The sequence below is a fragment of the Erpetoichthys calabaricus genome, chromosome 12 (assembly GCF_900747795.2).
Source record: "Erpetoichthys calabaricus chromosome 12, fErpCal1.3, whole genome shotgun sequence".
NCBI classification, from domain to species: Eukaryota; Metazoa; Chordata; class Cladistia; order Polypteriformes; family Polypteridae; genus Erpetoichthys; species Erpetoichthys calabaricus.
In genome coordinates, this window is record NC_041405.2 from 84,101,614 (window position 1) to 84,121,955 (window position 20,342).

Genomic DNA, 20,342 nt, shown 5'->3' on the forward strand with positions numbered 1-20,342 from the left:
CAAAGTTTGATCTTCATTTAAACAATTTCTTTATATCAAAGTGGTATGGTGGGATGGGGGGGTGGGAGTTAATAATTTGTCTTTCCAATAATTTGTTTAATGAAAAGTAAACAGATGTGCTTTTTCTGTCTTTGGAGAAAGTAAATAACCCTTAGCTCTAATAGCTGATATTGCACCCTCAAATAGGCCTTTGTATAGCTGTCTACCAGCATCTGACATCAGCTGGAAGAAAGTTTTTCCCACTACAGAGTTCTGTCAGTTCCGTTATGTTTGAAAGGTGTCTTGCATGCGCAGCCTGTTTCAAAACCTCCCACATCATCTTGATGGGACTCCGATTCAGGTTTTGACTTAGAAATTGAGAATTCTGGATGGACAACAGGAGGTTTCCTCCTGGTACACCTTCCATCAACAGTGGAAAGTTGTATGTCCTTCGATGAAATTCTGCACGGTGTTATTACTTTCTTGTATAAAAAGTATAGGGAAAGTGTTGTAATTGTCCAAAGTTTCAATGTCGAGATTTTGATGAATCTCGATGCTTTTGACCTCCCTGACTTTGTCATACACAAAGTCTAGAGAAAGTATTGTAATCGTCCAAAGATTAGATGTCGAGATTTTGATCAATCTCAACATTTTAGACCTTCCCGAGTCCAAAAATAGCATTTTTGGAATTGTGTGTGTGTGTATGTAAACACAATAACTTGAGTACGCTTTCACTTGGGTCAACCAAATTTTGCATACAAGTATTGGGTACAAAACGTAGATTTCTATCAACTTTTAGGCTATTTCCGTTAATCGTAAGTGGTACTTTACCTTTTATTCATGCAGCTGCATAGTCAGATTTATTCAACTTTACTTTTATAATTGTTCAATATGTTATTAATTTGATTTGTTGTTGATGATTCTTTAATGTACATAATATAAAAATATAATCATTGTCTTACGGTTTATTTTTGTTTTATAAAGCATCTTGCATTCTGTGCTCAGACTAAACTTGACCACTACTAGATGATCTTCCGGGCATTGGAATGGATGATTTCTGTTTGGGGCTGTTTTTAAATCTTTTCCTACACTCCTAGCCATCTACAACCTTTGCTCTAAAGTCCTCAGAGAGCTCTCTAGGCATGGTGGTAGCACACTTCAACAACAAAGAGCAAATTAAATTAATAGGTCTGGGTATTGTAACACATTTCCAAATTCAGTTTAAGTCTGGGATAAAATTGACTCAATTTGATTTATAATTTTGTTTCGATATTGATTCAGTTAGTGTATGATGTCCAGGATTTGAAAAAGGGTAATGTGTTTGTGTTTTATGTTAATAGTTGCTGTGACCTATACAGGTTGTGGTAAGGTGAGGTCCGCGGCTCATTGCCTTTTAAAATAAATAAATGTTCATAAGATGTTAAGCATGTTAGCCTTGTATTTTCTTGTTACACAAGTTTACAAATAAAATATAGAAATGTTGCTGTTAAACCAACAAATCTGTTTACTATGCAGAAATTTAAAATTCTTCTTTTTGTAATTGAAAATTTCAGCTGTTATACTAAACACAAGCTTGCTCACTGTCCAAACTAAGACAAGCAATGTTTGCTTCAGACATGATGATAAAATAAAAAGATCTGAACTTCTTAAAGTAGCTTTTCTTGCACATTCTCTGATTGCACAGGGTGACTCCACCAATTCCTTTTTCTCAGTTTTACTCCACTTTCATGCACATGAAGTGTAATATTTTGGTCTCTCTTCCTGGTAAAGCCTACCTTATTGCAGTCTGTTTACAGGAAGTTTGCAGCAAAAAGACATGCACTTTCTCAGCTGCAGTAATAGCATAAATAAGCATTGCATCTAAATTACTGTAAAGCTTTTTTTTTTTTAATAATTGGTCGATTTAGATCAGCAGCTGATTGATGGGAGAATCACTAACTAGCATTAAATGCTGTGATCTCCAATTAAATGTTGTACTATAAACATGGCTGGAAAGGCTTCTTATTGCTTCACAATGTGTGCTTGAAGCAGCAGTGGCCGATTAAATTCATAAGATAAGCAATTCATCAGGGTTTATAAAGAACTAAATACTAGATATGAATCAGTTAAGTTGCCCTAAAGCGGAAGAGTATTTCATCTTTAAAGGGGCAGAGTGCAAAAGATGTATTTAAAGGAAGGCGAGTATTTAACAAAATACGGTGCAAGTGATGGAATTCATACTAGAAACAAAGACTTTGTGATGGAAGCCATGGACCAACTGGCATCCCAACTGGGCTGTGTGATATTCTGTTACAATGACAAAAGGCTATCATAATAAATGGCTGGGGTTCCCACCCATCTTTACTGACCAAGGGGCCTTATGCTCTGGACAAAAGGCCGCAGTAAATGGACAACATTGATGGATAGACATTCCGACCATGATGGGTCCCTGCCTCAGCTGGGAATTTATAGTAATGGGTAGACCGAGGGAGACTTTCTTCTAGGACCAGAAGTCCCCCCAGTGTACATGAGGGACAGTGCTCCTCTGGTATTGTTCTGTTTTGGACACCCACAAGGCTGCATGGGAGTCATAGTTCTGGAGGGCAGTCCTGGTGGGGCTCGTTGGGTGCCAGTGGTGGGGACAGATGGGCGAAGACTCCCCTGTTCTACATATGCTCACCCTGACCCAGAACTGCTTCCTAGGTACAATGTAGTGGCATACAAAGTACTTCTGGGTCCAGCATAAAAGCTTGCCTGGTAGGAGTTGACCAGGAAAAAGTTGTGCTATTATGGAAGAAATTATTATTTTTTTTTAAATAAATGGTCTTTTTCGGGCTGGCATGGAGTCAGTTGTGTCTGGGGGTTGGGGTGTGATGCGCCCCTTACAGGCCACAACAAACAGAATGATTTGGCATTTCTGAGGTAGAAGAAACAATTGTATGGGAAAGTGTCTGAAGGCCAGGAAGCATCCTTTTAAATACTCTGCTTTAGCAGCAAGGAAGCACAAATAGAAAATGCTTAGCCACATCTGCATTGGCGTTGACATCCAGATTGTCTTTCCTGACTGCAGTCCTCAAACAACCAGAAGAAAAATAAACTTCAACATGATTATCTAGAGGGCGGCACGGTGGCGCAGTGGTAGCGCTGCTGCCTCGCAGTTAGGAGACCCGGGTTCGCTTCCCGGGTCCACCCTGCGTGGAGTTTGCATGTTCTCCCCGTGTCTGCGTGGGTTTCCTCCGGGCGCTCCGGTTTCCTCCCACGGTCCAAAGACATGCAGGTTAGGTGGATTGGTGATGCTGGGATTGGCTCCAGCAGACCCCCGTGACCCTGTGTTCGGATTCGGCGGGTTGGAAAATGGATGGATGGATGATTATCTAGAGAGCCAGGTCTGCTAGGTTGCATACATTTTTCCTGCACAACAGAATGTTACAAATGTATCCCTTACTCAGGTACAGATAGGTCTTTGGTTATGAATGCGTTCTGTTCCCAGACAATTTGTTTGCATTATGCTTTTTTACATTTTTTTTTGGATTTATTAAAATCAAGTAACATTCCAAAGTCAAGTCAAATTTTTACAAAACTAGGTTTGAATCAAATCGACCCCCACCCATAAGAAAGAGAGCTAGGCCAACAGAGTAAAATTTTAATATTCGGAAAAATAAATAGAATAAAAAAGGGAAGAGAGTCCGCTTCCTCAATTTAAATGCTTATTCTAAAATGTTGTTGATTAGATCCTGCCAGGTTTTAAAAAAGTTTTGCACAGATCCTCTAAGTGAGAATTACATTTTTTTCCAATTTCAAATAATAAATAACATAATTTACCCACTGACGTAAGAGGTGATTTAGGATTCTTCCAGTTGAGTAAGATAAGTCTACATGCTAATAGTGAAGTAAAGGCAAAATGCTGTATTGCTTATTTTACTGCAAACATTTCAAACTTAATAAAATGACAACGAAACTATATTACTATACTTTCACAAAACACAAATGATATAAATCAATTTAAAAGTAAATTAAACCATGGATATGTTTAGTATTTTAGTCTTGTATGTAAAGATTGAGGTATGAAATCTTTATCCAAAACCGCACAAAGAGTTGGAATTGGGATAATGGTGGTATGAAAACCCACTCATAACTGATGATTGTAAGACACATGCTGCCTCTCCTGAAGGATTGCTTAGAGAGTTTCCTCCCCATCCTTGAAACTATTCTTCCAGAGACTCCATCGCTGCTTAGGATGCTGGTAATTACAGGGGCTGTGTTGTACCACTTAGCTAAAAACACACCTGGCACTCTAAAGACTTACTTGTGATGGAGCTTATTGCATGTCTTTGGGCTCTACCAGTTAGATTTGGTTACATGTAAGAAAGAAAGTGCAGACTAATAGAAAATGGTGACAAAATACATACTGTCAACTAGTTTGCTTTGTTCATAAATAAAAAATAGAAGTCGCTAGATGAAAATTAATTGAAAGAAAAATGTGGAAGGTGTATGTGCTAGTTCGTATCTACAGAATTGCTATATGTTGAGACAACTATGACACAAGATACACATACTGTATATTTATGTCACCGAACACTGCATCTTATGAAAGAGACTTGTATTTAAATATTCATGGCCATCTTAAACTGCATGTACTCCATTCGGACTTGCCTGCAACCTTGTAGTGTTTTTGCACATTGCTCTTGTTATTGACTTTTGCATTCTTTTTGTTTGAATAAAATGCTTAATAGCTTTGTTAACTTATACATGTTTCAAGATGTCTTTTGATAATATGTAACAGCACTTCTAATATAGAACACCGACAGATGAAGTGTAAAATGGTTTATAGTTAAAATGAAACTTCATTTTAAATTATGCTTAATAGCTTTGTTAACTTATACATGTTTCAAGATGTCTTTTGATAATATGTAACAGCACTTCTAATATAGAACACCGACAGATGAAGTGTAAAATGGTTTATAGTTAAAATGAAACTTCATTTTAAATTACTTTATGAAAAAGGCTTTACATGAATTCAAAATTAAATCCTCGTTATAGAGAGCACAGCATAAAAGTTTTATATTCTAAACATGTATTACTCTGCTTATATGATTAAAGGTTCCATTTGTTTTACTACTTAATATTCTTGTGATGAAATTGACTTTGTTCTCCACAGCTTTGTTGTCTCAAAACCATTCCTATGCAGATCGGTATAGACTCTTCTGTGTTTTTTATTTACTGTTCTTCATTAGAATTACATTGTGCATCTGTATTCAAAAAACAGAAGTAGGAGTAGTTCTGCATAAAAGAATAATATATTGATAAGAATTAATAAAAACACAGATACATTTCTTAACAAGTTATATACATTTAAGAACAGTAGCGATTGGACTAGTTTTAATCAGACTTGTTTAAAAATATTGAAGTATCCAGCTGATAGGTTTTTCATATAAAAATGCAAAAAGCCAAACGTTGTAAATAAGCTGTATATGGTAATAGAATGTTTTAATTGTTTTTTGTACAAGTTAAGAGACATTCTTCTTTTGTGTATTTTTCTAGATTGGTGATGAAGAACAGGGCTATGACTTAGATTTGTTCTGCATTCCCAAACATTACGCTGCAGACTTGGAGCGTGTCTACATACCACATGGTCTTATAATGGACCGGTAAGTAACTTTAAAATATTTGTGTTACTTTTCAGCTATTTTAATGTGTGTTGTGGGGCTCAAACAATTATTTGTCAACAAAACTTTCTTGCAGTATTTCTGTTGTTGATTTGTTAGGTACATTTTGAAAGGGCCCCACCAGCAAGTTCATGACCTAAGCTCAAGAGGGTAGTAGTGCTGCTACAGCATTAAAACTATAGAATGGGTCAAAGGAAAAACAAAAATAGAGAAAGAAATGTTACTGTTTTTACAAGTTGGGATTGGTCTTATGTGTAGGGCTACTCCACACATTCTACAGTCTTACTCTTATGTTGCTATACAGTGTTTGGGTAGTATCTAAGTTTACAATTAATACATGACCCTGTAAAATCATATTGGACCAAAGGTGAAAGTAATATGACACCTTACATCACTTCATCTTTAATACATCTGCCCTCAGGAGCCCATGTGCTAAAGAGAGATCTCTCTGATGCTTCTCCTGCATGCATAATGTATAAAGTAAAAATAGGTTATCTCCACAATGGGGGAAAAAAAAAGAAAGGTTAGAGACTCTGCTGTATAGCCTTGCTTAGCCAACATGTCTGGTGAAGTCAGCCCAGTTGAAACATTTGTCTCTAGTTTGTTTTATTTTTTTTCTTCAGAGTGGATATAACTTTTTACTTTTTCTGATTTACAGGTTCATTTTCATACTGTCCTTCACTGACTCCATTTCATGTGTGGCCATATGTTCGCTCCCTATACTTCCACCTTCATCTTGGTTCGTTTATACCCTTCATGCCTTTTCACTAAAACCACTTTCCATTTTAGTGTCTTCATTTTTACTTCTAATACACAGTACAGGAGTGACATCCAAGACATGCCATTGATGTTGTCACTGTACATATTAGAGAATATAAATATAACTTGTTTCAGTCTACAGTGAGAAAGTCACTATCCCCTTAGAAATGGCAAGAGTTCATTCAGAAGATATTTATACTATAAATTATTTATTGATAGCAGCAACTTGTTACAAATGTGTACACTAATCTCAGATGTGATCTAGGGGTTTTCATAGGGTTAATGTATATTGCCTGTGATCTTTTTTGGCATCTAAGGGGAAACTTGACTAGTAAACTTGAAACTGAACATGGTAATTTATTTGTTCAAGTGATGATGATTCCACCCAACTTTTATTGATGAAGTCATCAGTGAGGTATAAAATACAGAGCTTCCTGCAATACTGTTTGTGAGGGCCTTTTATTACCATCTTGCATTAGTCATGGTAATCTCAAAAATGTTAACATTTCCTTCAAAATAGTAAACCATTCTGTTTGATGTTTTTCTAAACTTAATGTAGACCAGTGCTCTAAAGGCATTGAACATTCTTTCGTATTAATTCTTTACGAGCAGGACAGAGCGTCTGGCCCGTGACATCATGCGTGACATGGGTGGTCATCACATTGTGGCGTTGTGTGTCCTCAAGGGTGGGTACAAGTTCTTTGCTGATCTCTTGGACTACATCAAAGCTTTGAACCGCAACAGTGATCGTTCCATTCCAATGACTGTGGATTTCATTCGGCTAAAGAGCTACTGTGTAAGTATTTAAAAACATTAGATACTATTGTGAATACAGATATCTGTTGTACTTGAAATCTTAAGAGAATCTGTAGAACCATAAAAAAGTATATGTTTAGCACTTCATCTATTGGCCATTATCACAAAAGAATTTTTCACTGTAATGCCTAGGTAGTTTTATAAAGTAGCGTCATTTGTTATTCACACTTTTTTGTGAGTTTCCGTATATTTTTTTTCCCCCCCCATCACCAAATCTTACAATTTTTATGTTTTTACTTTGCAGAATGATCAATCAACTGGTGATATAAAAGTTATCGGTGGCGATGACCTGTCTACTTTGACTGGGAAGGTAATCTTGTGCATCTTCTCTTATTCACACTTATAGTCCGCAATTGTCTACTTGTCTATCTGGTAAACCTGAACCTAAAGTTAGTTCTAGATGCCATACGTGATATACAAGTTGTAGATATAGTGGACTTAAAGTTCTTGTTAAGTTTCTTTCTCCGGTTTTAGTGTTTGCTGCCTGGAAGGGGTGGTCCTTATGTTGTGTAGATGCTTCACATATATTCCTTCGGTTAGTTTAATGTTTTAACATTAAATTAGCACTGTACTCTGTTTTTGAAAGCAGGTTGGCAGTAAGTTTACATGGCACATCTGTTTCAGTTTATTCTTAATAATTATGCTCTTTCTGTGTTATGGTAAGGCTCTTGTCCATGAATTATGTTGAATATATACATAGTGTGACATGGGGTCTGTTGTTAGGAATTCTAAAGGAGCATACACTTCACTCCATGGTCTAGTGTCAAGACCAAGGTAGATGACTTTGTCCAAGTGGAAACAATGGTTACTGTCCGGCTGTAATATCTGATCATGATAAATGCCACAGTTATTTAAGTTTTTTTTTTTTTTTTTTTTTTAATCATCCACTAAAATGTGATATTCTTGAAGCTTGTGGACCCTTTATCTGTAGGCTTCACCTTCTACAGTATTTTTTTTTATTTATGTTTGGAATTTTGAGAAAGTATGCATCTTGAACTCCATAGCATACACTTCATACAAACCAATCTAAAAAACCATCTTACATCACTTTCATCCAAAAATGGTCCGCCCGCATCCCAAGTTTTTGTTTATTTTTGTAGAGTTTAATAAGTTATTGCAGAAGTATTTATTTTTTGTCAGACATTTTACGTCATGTTTTTTGGGGTGTCCAAACAGCATGGTAAAAGGCGCTTACCAGGGTTGTTTCCAGTATTTCTTCAGTGCTGATTTGATATGCTCTTGTACCCTGCAATCCTGAATTGGAATAAGTAGTTTTGAGAATGTGTATTCTGTATGTATTACAGGCCTGGGTAAAAATATCAGTTTTCCGATTGTTACTGTTCGTTTAAATGATTCGATATTGATTCTTAATCTCTCAAGATCGATCTCGTGAATCTCTATCCTGCTGGCGCCAGATCCAGTAGATGGCGCCAATATGCCTTTTAAGGCTTTCTGCTTTGCATTAAATGGTGTGTCCTCTTTAACCGAAATCAGCACCTTAGACACTTAAAGCAGATGTGTGGACTTCATAGTGATTGAAACAATGCGTTGGTAAAGAACAACTGGATAAAAGCAAAGCCATATGTAAGCTGTGCAACTCTGGCGTTTAATTATTGTTGTAACACAACAAATTTGAGAAATCATTTACCCCGACGTCACCTATAAATGTAATCTCAGTTGACATCTAAACAAGTAGAGCCTAAACATTCTGCAATGGAGTCTGCAGGTAGCTCCAAGCTCCTATTTACCGTTTGTTGCCTTGTGCCCAAAAAATAATAGAATCTATAGCCGGTTTTATATGTAGATGAAGATGAAGACCCAACATTTAGTGTGTTGTGTTTAACGCATGAACTAACAAAACGGGAATAAGGTGAGTAACTCGGTCAAGACAGAACCCAGGTTTCGTAAAAACCTCAGTTTACAAGCACAGGTACGCTTCTGGAGTTCTTCTTCTTTTGCAAAACACTCCATTGTAAAACTTTGTAAAAAAAAAAAAAAAAGAGTTAAACATTATCATTGGCTGCCGTGGATCCAAAACAAGCATGAAGCTTGTGGTAATTTTCTTTGGTTTTATAAATATATTTAGTCCTCTATGCTCTGCGAAGTAAATAACATCTATCCCCCCTTTTTTTTTTTTTTTTTTTAACATCTTCAACCTTTGCCCTGGATAATTGACAGTATGAACACTGACCATTGCATCACACTATCATGGTTCAGCATATCAATAGCAAATACCTGGTTTAAAATTAAACTGACACTTTATTAATAGGTTTTGTTAACGGATTGCACAACGGTGCACTGTTTTCTGTTTGGCTGTGCTATAGAGCCCTATAAAGGACCAGCATACCAGTATGTGTGCTTCTTGCATTACACCCAGTGCTGCTGGGATAATAATAATGCAGGTATGTTTACTTCAGTAGAGTAAGTATAGTCATGTGCTGACAAAGGCTTCATTCGGGACCGACCATTTAACCCTGTGTTGGTCAAAGAGAGTGTACAGGTCATTGCAGTTGTGGCTCTGTAGGTCTGGTATAGGTTACCAGTATGCATGCTTTAACTGGCCGGTACGGACTAGCACAAACTGATCTTCAAGTCTGTAGCCACATGCCTTTTCTGTGCAACGGAAGGTGTGTATGAGCTGAATGCACAAGAATTAGCCACGTGGAACAGCAGTGATCAAAACAAACCTTACAGGGCCCGTCAACAGTCAGGACCCTATAAAATAATCAAGATTTATTACTATTTAGAAGATGTGTATCTTTTTGATGAAAGAAAAAAGTGCAAGCCAGCTGCACAGCTTGGAAACAACAGTGCTTCAAAAAATGTTGTGTGTCTTGGCCAATCAGTGCTTCAAAGACTGAAACCCTGTGAATACAATGATATATTCACTGCTCAAAAAAAAAATGAAGGAAACGCTTAAATCGCATATTGGATCATGATGAATAAAACCTTCCAAGTGGAAAATCTTGGCTGACTAATACTGTGTAACAGTGGTCAGTGTAACCCAAAATGACCAACCCATTAAGGGCAGAATTCAACACCATACCGAAAATCAAGTCAAAAATTGAAATCACAGGCTGATCCAACCTGTGTGAATTTCATCACGGCAACTTACAATATGACTCAGTAGTGTGTATTGCTGCCACGGCCTGCATGCACTTGCGACAATATCTGGGCATGCTCCTGATGAGACGGCGGATGGTGTCTTGGGGGATCTCCTCCAAAACATGGATTAGGGTATTGTTGTGCTCCAGGACAGTCTGTGGGGCGCTACTTGGTGGCATCGGATGCACCGATAATCTCCCAGAGGTTCTCAATGGGATTCAGGTCTGAGGAATGTGCGGGCCAGTCAGTGGTATCAATGACTTCATCATCCAGGAACTGCCTACACACTCTGGCAACATGAGGCCAGGCATTGTCCTGCACAAGGTGGAACTCCGGACCCATTGCACCAGTGTAATGTCTGGCAATGGCTCTGAGAATTCCATCCAGTACCTAATAGCCATCAGGGGTACTGTTGGCTAGCAACTGGAGGTCTGTGCAACCCTACAAGGATATAACTCCCCAGACCATCCTTGACCCACTGCCAAACCGGTCATGCTGGATGATGTTGTAGGCTGCATAGCATTCACCATGGTGCCTCTAGACTTTTTTTTTTGTTGTTTGTCACATGCTTAGTGTTCCTCTCATCTGTGAAGAGTACTTGGTGCCAGTGGTGGAGCTGCCAATTGTGGTATTGGGATGTGAGCACAGGTCCCACTAGAGTACGTCCGGGTCTCATGCCACCGTCATGGAGTCCGTTTCTAACAGTTTGATCAGTCAGGAAGGATAAGGAGAGAGATTGTCTGTGACCATCACTTGCAAAACTATTCCCTTTTGGGTGTTGTCTTGCTGTTGCCTCTCTCGTGCACCTGTTGTCACTTTCATTTTGCACCAAAGCAGGTAAAATTGATTTCAAATCGCTTAGGTTTCTTAACTGGATAGATTGAGATCCCTTATTTGACTTGGTGTTAGACTGTGATGATTAAGTGTTACCTTAATTTTTTGTGCGGTGTGTGTGTGTATCTATATCTATAAAATATATAATAAATAATGCACACATTTATTTTTTTCCATTTTGTGGCCAATTTTTGATTGCAGCTTAAGTATAAGAAGAAAGGCAACTAACATGCTGTCACATCTGCAGCTCCACAACAGCTTCTCTCATTGTCATACGCTTAATGTATCATTCAATGGCTACCTGAACTGCCACAAGTACATAATAAACAAAATGCATAAAGCCTGTGGTGGCTGGGTTTGGCAATTTGTAGAACATTATTATTCTGTTGTTTTCCAGTTGCCTTTGGCTGTTACGAATTACCTCAACGCGATCAGTCATAAATTGGAACATGACTGTACTGCGATAGGTTACTTGATACTTTAAAATGTAATCGGAACACTTGACAAATTTTATTTTTACGATGTTACCCTGCTGCCTCCGAGATTGTGTTACTGAGTTTAGAACTTTATGTTCAGTTCATCAACATAAATCTAGTGATTCCTGAAATATTGAGCCAGGTTATTTCAGCCAGGAGAAGGAATAGTGCAATTGCCCATGCATTTGCCACAGGCAGTTTATTTGCGAACAGTTCTACCTATGGCTGCTGAATAATGCTTAGCCCTGGAGAACTTGTGGGTAGAAAAAAAATTAAATGGTGGGAACAATATACTATTCATGCATACCTTTTGATTTTTTGTTTCTAGAAGGAATAGACGTGTGTGCAGGTGAACAGAGTGCAGTGGATGTGCTTAAGCTACAAAATCCTTATCTGTAATCTTAAGAGTACATGGCCAAATAACTGGGTTATTTGTGGATAACGTTTAGTGTGTTAACCAGGTTTCTAAGACCAATAACACAGTTTGCCTTACTGGAATAAAGCTTTACATGAAATTTTTGAAACCAGGTTTCTATGAATAACTGGTTTATTAAAGCGCATGTAACCACAGATTGTTTACACCAACTTCCCATTCCTTTTTCTGTCTCACCCCCAAATGCTTTTTCTTGTTGTTTTTATGTGCTAATTCTTGTAATGCAAAAAGTAGTATTCCAGTATTTGACCACTGCAAAGATTATTAATTTTTGTTTGTCTCTCTTCTACTTTTTCCATTAGAATGTCTTGATTGTTGAGGTAAGTAATGCAACACATTCTTTTAATTTTTTACTCGATTATTAGTGTTTTATTTTCACTATAGCATTAAATTTTACAGCCTGCTGCATGAAACCGCTAAATATGTCAAAATAACTAGTAAAACATATGGTATATTAGAGCTTTTTGTACTGATAAATTTTATACTAAAATGAAATTTAAACATGCAATATTTGGATGAAATTTATACACATCGTGGCATTGGTAATCAATTTGGGTATTGGTATTGCACAATGAATCTGGTAATACCATGGCATTTAATCCAATGTAATATTCATGAAATCTCTTAAAATGGTCCCTTTTTTTTTTAACCTTTTCAACTATGTTTATTTAATTTGGCAGAAATTCTACAACAGCCTTCATTCAAAATGCATGTTCTGCATGCCAAAAATATGAATATATTCTTCTAGTGTATCTGAATTTGGTGAATTGTATGTAAAATATGAGAATCTGGGCCAAACCATAAAAATATTTTTTTTTTACTAAGTATTGTAAATATTTATTTATTTATTTTTTTTTTAAACCGAATGTTGATTCCCCCAACCCCCCCCCCCCCCCCCCAACTTGATGTTAGCACGTTGATTGAACTGCAACATTACGCCAAATGACTATGCACTCTAACTCAAATGGTAATCTAAAACAATACTACATGCTAAAAACCAATCCAGACCTGTTGTAACTGGTCTACAGACATGCTGCGCTCCCCTCCACAACTATGTGTGTGTGTGTGTGTGTGATCTGATCTCTCACTCTCCCGCTGTATCACTATTCTGGGAACTTTTTGACTGCCCCTCACACTTGGAAAACTTGTGGGCTGGTGGCAGTGTGATACTGAGGTGTTACCTATTGCACAGCTACACTTAGGTCCCAATCCGGGTGGTTAGTTGTGTAGTGTGTGCAGCAATGCTCCCAACCTATGCCATATGTATTATGGAAAAATATTTTATTAAAGTATGTATTTTAAGGAAATTTTATTTTAGTATTTTATGGTCACTGAACAATATGCCTATAAGATTTCATTTAGTTAATAAAAAATAAACAGTTAACACCTATGGCCTATAGTTTTATTTTAAAAGTACACTTTAATATAGGACATACAGGTGCGTCTCAATAAATTAAATTAACTTTCGATGACATTCGATTTCAGTAATTCAATTCAAAAAGTGAAACGTGTATATAGATTCATTACACACATTGATATATTTTGAAGCATTTATTTCTTTTCATTTTGCTGATTATAGCTTATAACTAATGAAAACGCAAAATTCAGTATCTCAGAAAATTTAAATATTGTGAAAAAGTTCAATATTGTAGACTCATGGTGTCACACTCCACTCAGCCAATTAACCCATAAAACACGTGCAAAGGTGTCCTGAGCTTTGAAGTGGTCTCTCAGTCTGGTTCAGTAGGCCACACAAGGAGGGTAAGCTACAAAAGGTCATTACTAAAGAAGCTGGCTGTTCAGAGTGCTGCATCCAAGCATGTTAATGGAAAGTTGAGTGGAAGGAAAAAAATGTGTTAGAAAAAGGTACACAAGCAACAGGGATAACCACAGCCTTGAGAGGATTGTGAAGCACAGCCCATTGTAGAATTTGGGGGAGATTCACAAGGAGTGGACTGCGGCAGGAGTCCGTGCTTCAAGAGCCACCACACACAGACGTATCCAGGACATGGGCTACAACTGTCACATTCCTTGTGTCAGGCCACTCCCGAACCAGAGACAACGTCAGAAACGTCTAACCTGGGCTAAGGAGAAAACGAACTGGACCGTTGCTCAGTGGTCCAAAGTCCACTTTTCAGATGAAAGTAAAGTTTGCACTTCATTTGGAAATCAAGATTCCAGAGTCTAGAGGAAGAGTGGAGAGGCACAGAATCCAAGTTTCTTGAGGTCCAGTGTGAAGTTTCCACAGTTAGTGATGATTTGGGGAGCTTTGTCATCTGCTGGTGTTGATCCACTGTGTTTTATCAAGTCCAAAGTCAGCGCAGCCATCTAGCAGGAAATTTAGAGTACTTCATTCCTCCCTCTGTTGACAAGCTTTATGGAGATGCTGATTTCATTTTCCAGCTGGACTTGGTACTTTTGGCAGTGTGGGCAGGTGCCAATACTTGGTTTAATGACCATGGTATCACTGTGCTTGATTGGCCAGCAAACTCGCCTGACCTAAACCCCATAGGGAATTTATGGGGTATTGCCAAGAGGAAGAAGAGAGACACCAGACCCAACAATACAGACGAACTGAAACTCCTGGACTTCTATAACACCTCGGAAGGCTGATCGCCACCATACCACGCCACATTGATGCAGTAATTCATGCAAAAGGAGCCCCAACCAAGTAGTGAGTGCCTACATGGACATACTTTTTAGTAAGTCAACATTTCTGTATTAAAAATCAGGTTTTTTTTATTGGTCTTAAGTAATATTTTAATTTTGTGAGATACTAAATTTTGAGTTTTCATTAGCTATAAGCCATAATCGGCAAAATGAAAAAAAAATAAATGCTTGAAATATATCACTCTGTGTGTAATGAGTCTATATAATAAATGTTTCATTTTTTGAATTGAATTACTGAAATAACATTTCGAAGACATTCTAATGTATTGAGATGGACCTGTAAGGCTTCTATACATCTGGTTATGCTAGAAACTAGTGTAAAAAGTTTTAAAGGGATAAAGAAGAAAAAAAATTGAACTTGGTGTCAGAGAATCAGCCGATCAAGTAACATGAAATCATTGATTGGTATTGGTCTTAAAAAAACAGATAGGGGCATCGCTAATTAATAGTTGCATGCATTGAAACCAAAAATCAAACAGGGGAATAGGTAGTATTCATAGCTGGAATCAAAGGAAAAAGAAATTCAATAGCAGTTGTCCGTCCATCTGTTTTCCAACTCAATTGTCAGGAACCATATTTATACTGAAACGTAAAAACCAGTAGTAAAACCAAAAATAAAATAATTGTACCAATGCGATTATTATAAAAAATAAATAAGAAAAGGACAAATAGTAATACAGGAAATCTAGTCCAGTTGCAGTCCTTTGGTTTTTAAAAAAAAAAAAAAAAAAAAAAAAAACCTTTGCCATGTCCATTTCTTTATCTGAATTACTATTTTATTATTTTATTGGTTGAGAGAGCGATTAGTTGTTGCAGACCATAAAGAAGAAACACCTACTCCCTCTATTTATTTTTTTAAAACACCAAGTTAAATATTATCTTATTCCATAGCTGAAGATCCACACTTTTCATTAGTAATGCACAAATCTACCAGCCAGAGATGGTTTTTTGCTCTTCAAACAGTTGCCTACCATCTTATAAATAGCTGATATGAGACACATGAGAATCCCTTTTGATTTAGACCTGGTGGTCTATTACTTGAAGGGGGATGTGCATTGGACACAAGTTTCAGTAACTTTTTAGCTACATACCTGAATATAGAATTTATTAACTTCAAGCACATTTCAGTGAAGAGTTTGCTTTACTTGTGCTCTCCATCTTAAGTGGATGCAGTCTTTAGTAATCGAGGAACATAAGTAAATAAACATTTCTTACAGTTGCGCTGCACCTGTATATTTTTTATAAGTATAGTTAGTGAAGCAGACTATTTAATCAAGAAAAGTTAAATCAGCACAATAATTTAAGTGATGTGGATGGCAGATAGTGATTCACACAGAGCAAATAGTCTGTTCAGTTTTATTTGATGTCCAATACACCAGTAGATTGCCACTAAAATCACATGATTCACAAATCTACACATGCCGATTGCTTTTTTTTGGGGGGGGGGGGGGGGGGTACATTGCTGTGAAAATATTATTCTTGTTAAGTTGGCTTTCACCCCTCAGTTTACTTTAAGATTGCTCTGTGGTTTACCTGCCCTTTGTTTTTTCTTTTATTCTCAGTTTATGTATAGCATGGTTAACTATAAAGAAAGTTTGTATACTTTGTACAAGATAAATATTTTTTTGTAATCTACTAATGGCACCTAAAGCACATGCATTCAAGCTCTTGTGCCACTTTTTCCTTTTTACCAAGTGAGGTCTTGTGACTTGCCCCTCAAAACTTTGTGTCCATCTTAATTTTTTTTAATTTGATAAACTTTATTAATCTCAAGGGGATTGTCTTTTTGCATGACCTTTTGGAGGTCAGAACACAGGGTCAGCTATCATGTAATTTGAAGAAAAAGGGAAAGAAAAACGTCCATCTGTGTATTATTTTACTCTGATTTTACTTTGATAGTGTGTTAAGCTTGCTCCCAGCTATTGAAGATGTCTTCTCCCGTTATTGTTGTTTTTATTTATTTATTTATTTATTTATTAAATCTACTACGGCAGCTTTGTTTGTGATGATACATCAACAAGAAGTTTTTTGTTTTAATTTTTTTCTGACTTTTCGCAATGAAAAAAAATAGCTTTTTTTTTTTTTAAATCATTTTAACTTGGCTGAAGAGCTAAACAATTTTAGAGAGACTGTCTGATGCCATCTACAGGAGGGATGTGCTTCAAGCCACAGCTGCAGGCAAATTCAGGAAAGGGAGCACCACAGCCATGTACTGGGTCAGACTGGTTCAAATAATTGACCACTATTTGTAAGGGATTCAAAATCCTTCAGTGAAATGAACAATGGATATGGCACCTACTTGAAATGGGTGTTTTGGAAAGGTTGCACAAGATGTTGTGGTGATCAGCCCTATGATCATGAATTGGATTAATCAGAAAATGTTCTGTTTACAACTTGTTACATTACTGCTCAAGTCTATGCATAAAATACTGAATATTAGCATTATCCCAATATGAACTGCTCATGTGACACTTGCAGACACATTTGCTGTGGATTTAAAGATGCTATGAGTCCGAAATCTGATGCTAAAGTTATAATCGGTGCCCAGCTACTCTGTGGATGCAAGGCTGAGACGTCAACAATTGGCATAGGTGCGATCTAACCAAAAGCTGAAACAGGAGCATGCTGCCAGTGACAGACATTTGGCCATCTCTTGCTTTCTCTTGGAAAGAAATTGGCAAGGACTACAAATGCATGCTGTACATCTTTAGAATGACTTAGACCTCAAGTTTGACTTGCAGTAAAGTAAGATTTTACATATTGTATAATAATTCTGAACATATTCACACATTTGTCATGTGCTGATCCAGGAAAAATAAACTCAAAATTTGTTCACAATTGAAATAATCTTTCTTAGCATACAAAATTTACAAGAGAAGTGTTTTTTCATGGCATAAGTAGAACAGCAAGGTCACTACTATATTAAGATATTTATTTAAAACATTTAAAGCATGTAGAAAGATGTTCACACTAATGAAGGTAAATAAATCACTGATATGGAAATAGGTAACTGCTTTATGCTGTTTAAGTGTCACTTTCTGGCTTCCTTTAGATTTACTGTGTATTTGTGTATCCAGAGATGGCTTGCCATTCTATTCAGAACTGGATGCTGGATTGGCTGCATATCTCCACAACCCATCCATCCATCCATTTTCCAACCCGCTGAATCCAAACACAGGATCACGGGGGTCTGCTGGAGCCAATCCCAGCCAACACAGGGTGCAAGGCAGGAACCAATCCCGGGCAGGGTGCCAACCCACCACAGGACACACACAAACACACCCACACACCAAGCACACACTAGGGCCAATTTAGAATCGCCAATCCACCTAACCTGCATGTCTTTGGACTGTGGGAGGAAACCGGAGCGCCCGGAGGAAACCCACGCAGACACGGGGAGAACATGCAAACTCCATGCAGGGAGGACCCGGGAAGCGAACCCAGGTCTCCTAACTGCAAGGCAGCAGCGCTACCACTGCGCCACCGTGCCGCCATTATCTCCACAACCCTGAACATGAAACATGTTAATGCAGTTTTCAAAATAATTGATAAAAAGAATATTCATTGTTATCAAGATCAATCTTAATTTTGGTTGATTTTTTTTTTTTTTTTTCCCCAGAAGATTATAGAAAAATTTATTTATTGACATTTATGTGTTGCAGCATTAGAAATGTGAATATATTAATTTAAACATCCAATAAGACACACCATGTGAGCAATATAAACTGTTGATTGTTGTCTGAATTTGCAAGTACCAAGTATAACAGAATTTCATAATTTTAAAACCAATGTCTATTGTTTTGATTATTTTTGTAATTTTTTTCCCTTGTTTCAATTTATTTAGGACATCATTGACACAGGAAAAACAATGAAGACATTGCTTGAACTTTTAAAGCAGTACAATCCCAAAATGGTGAAAGTTGCAAGGTAGCCTTTTTTTTCCTGCAAAATAGTACTGTGTACTATTATGAATTCCATATATTTTTGATATGTTGTTTTATCAAATCTGACAAAACTTTAAATACCACCTTAAATGCTGTTTTTAGTTGAATAGTGCTTCACATCCTTGTCTGTAGTCCCACCATTGTCAGAACTGTGTTGCTTCGATTTGGCTGCAAAAGTCCAGATATTACTAAGCAGTACTTTCTCTTGCAGTGCTTTAGAGATACTGTATATTTAACATACTTTATATACTAAAATAGAAAGTAAATTAGTATAATAAAGCACCCTTTGAAATAAGCTATGTAGACTAGATATAGACCTGTGGCATTGGATTTTAAAATATCCAGAGATGATGTATTATTGTGTCTAATGCAGAAATAAACTAAACAAACTTGATATTTTTAGAATAGGGTATACTCCCCATAATTAACAGTATAATTGCCAGTGTTGAATATTAAAGAAAACATTGGTTTGAAAACAATATTTTGTATGCAAATAAGTTGTGGCATGGATTGGTGTTCGTACATGTGATTGAATGCCCATAAGGTATAATAGATAATAGTATTAATGATGCATTTTATTTATTTAGTGCGTTTCCCATGCTCAAGGTGCTTCACAGTCTCTGAAAGAACAACGGGGTATATGTAACATTGGATATGTAATGGGCTAGAAATTGGTGTTTTAGAGAAAGAGACATTTCTCTGTGTTGCTTTTAGAAAAAAAAAATACACATGTCAATAATAAATGGAAAAGCCAATAAATGAAGAGACGATAGGCACCTTTTTTGTTTGAGACGTGCCTTTTCATTTATCCCTATTTCCTGAGTGATTCTATTACAGGTTATTTTTGGTAGCCATCTACAGGACATACAGTAGATATTTACTTGTCTCACAGGAGTCGCCTGCTTTGAAAAATCAGACTGCTTTAATTGGTATCATCAACATACTGTACTGTATTGTCATAATAGAACTGCCTGCTTTCTTAGAAAATGTTTGTAATTATTTCCTTTGAAAATTAACGAGTTCTGGGGACATTGACCCCGGATCTGCATATAGTGGTCTATGTACATCTTGATATTTAGTAACAATATCATTGGTTAACAAGAGGAAATTTGTATGTGCCGCCGTTTTAACCAATCGTCATGCTGACATTCAAACAGTTACATTCCTCTGGGTAAATGAGAATGAAAAAGAATGAAGTATGGTCAGAGACTCTGGACTGCTGCCTGCTTCTTTTATGGTTTTGGCACCATATTGCTGTGGCTACACCCTGTAGCAACAGTGGCTTGAACCTGCTCCATGTTCCCCTAGGCGTGAGGCCGGTAACAGATGCAAATATTTTCTGTATCGAACACTAAAACAGATAAATGCAGGATATACAAAGCATTAAATAGACTATAAACCAGAGTAAAATATTAAATTCAATACAGTACTAGGAAAAAAAGGCCTGAACAAATAATTTATGATAGAACATATTACACAAAATTACCCTGAGCATCTGGACAGAGAGGTAAACTGCAAGAAGGGGCAGAATGTTAGGTTAAGTTAAATGTCTTCCTGAACAGATGAGTTTTAAGTTGATTTTTAAAACAATGAATTGAATCCGCTGATCTGATTAATTTCCAAAGTCTGGGTACTGTATGGCTGAAGGCCCTGTCACCAGTCCAGTGCAGGTTAGTGTGAC

General features: G+C 37.0%; 1 protein-coding gene across 1 annotated transcript in view; it reads left to right on the forward strand.

Moving 5' to 3' along the window:
- Nucleotides 1-20,342, forward strand: part of hprt1 (hypoxanthine phosphoribosyltransferase 1) — a 41,865-nt gene that overhangs the window by 14,554 nt on the left and 6,969 nt on the right. The window contains exons 2-6 of the mRNA XM_028815773.2: nucleotides 5,500-5,606; nucleotides 6,996-7,179; nucleotides 7,444-7,509; nucleotides 12,350-12,367; nucleotides 18,562-18,644. Of these exons, the coding sequence (XP_028671606.1) occupies nucleotides 5,500-5,606; nucleotides 6,996-7,179; nucleotides 7,444-7,509; nucleotides 12,350-12,367; nucleotides 18,562-18,644 (458 nt within the window). The remainder of the gene's footprint in view (nucleotides 1-5,499; nucleotides 5,607-6,995; nucleotides 7,180-7,443; nucleotides 7,510-12,349; nucleotides 12,368-18,561; nucleotides 18,645-20,342) is intronic.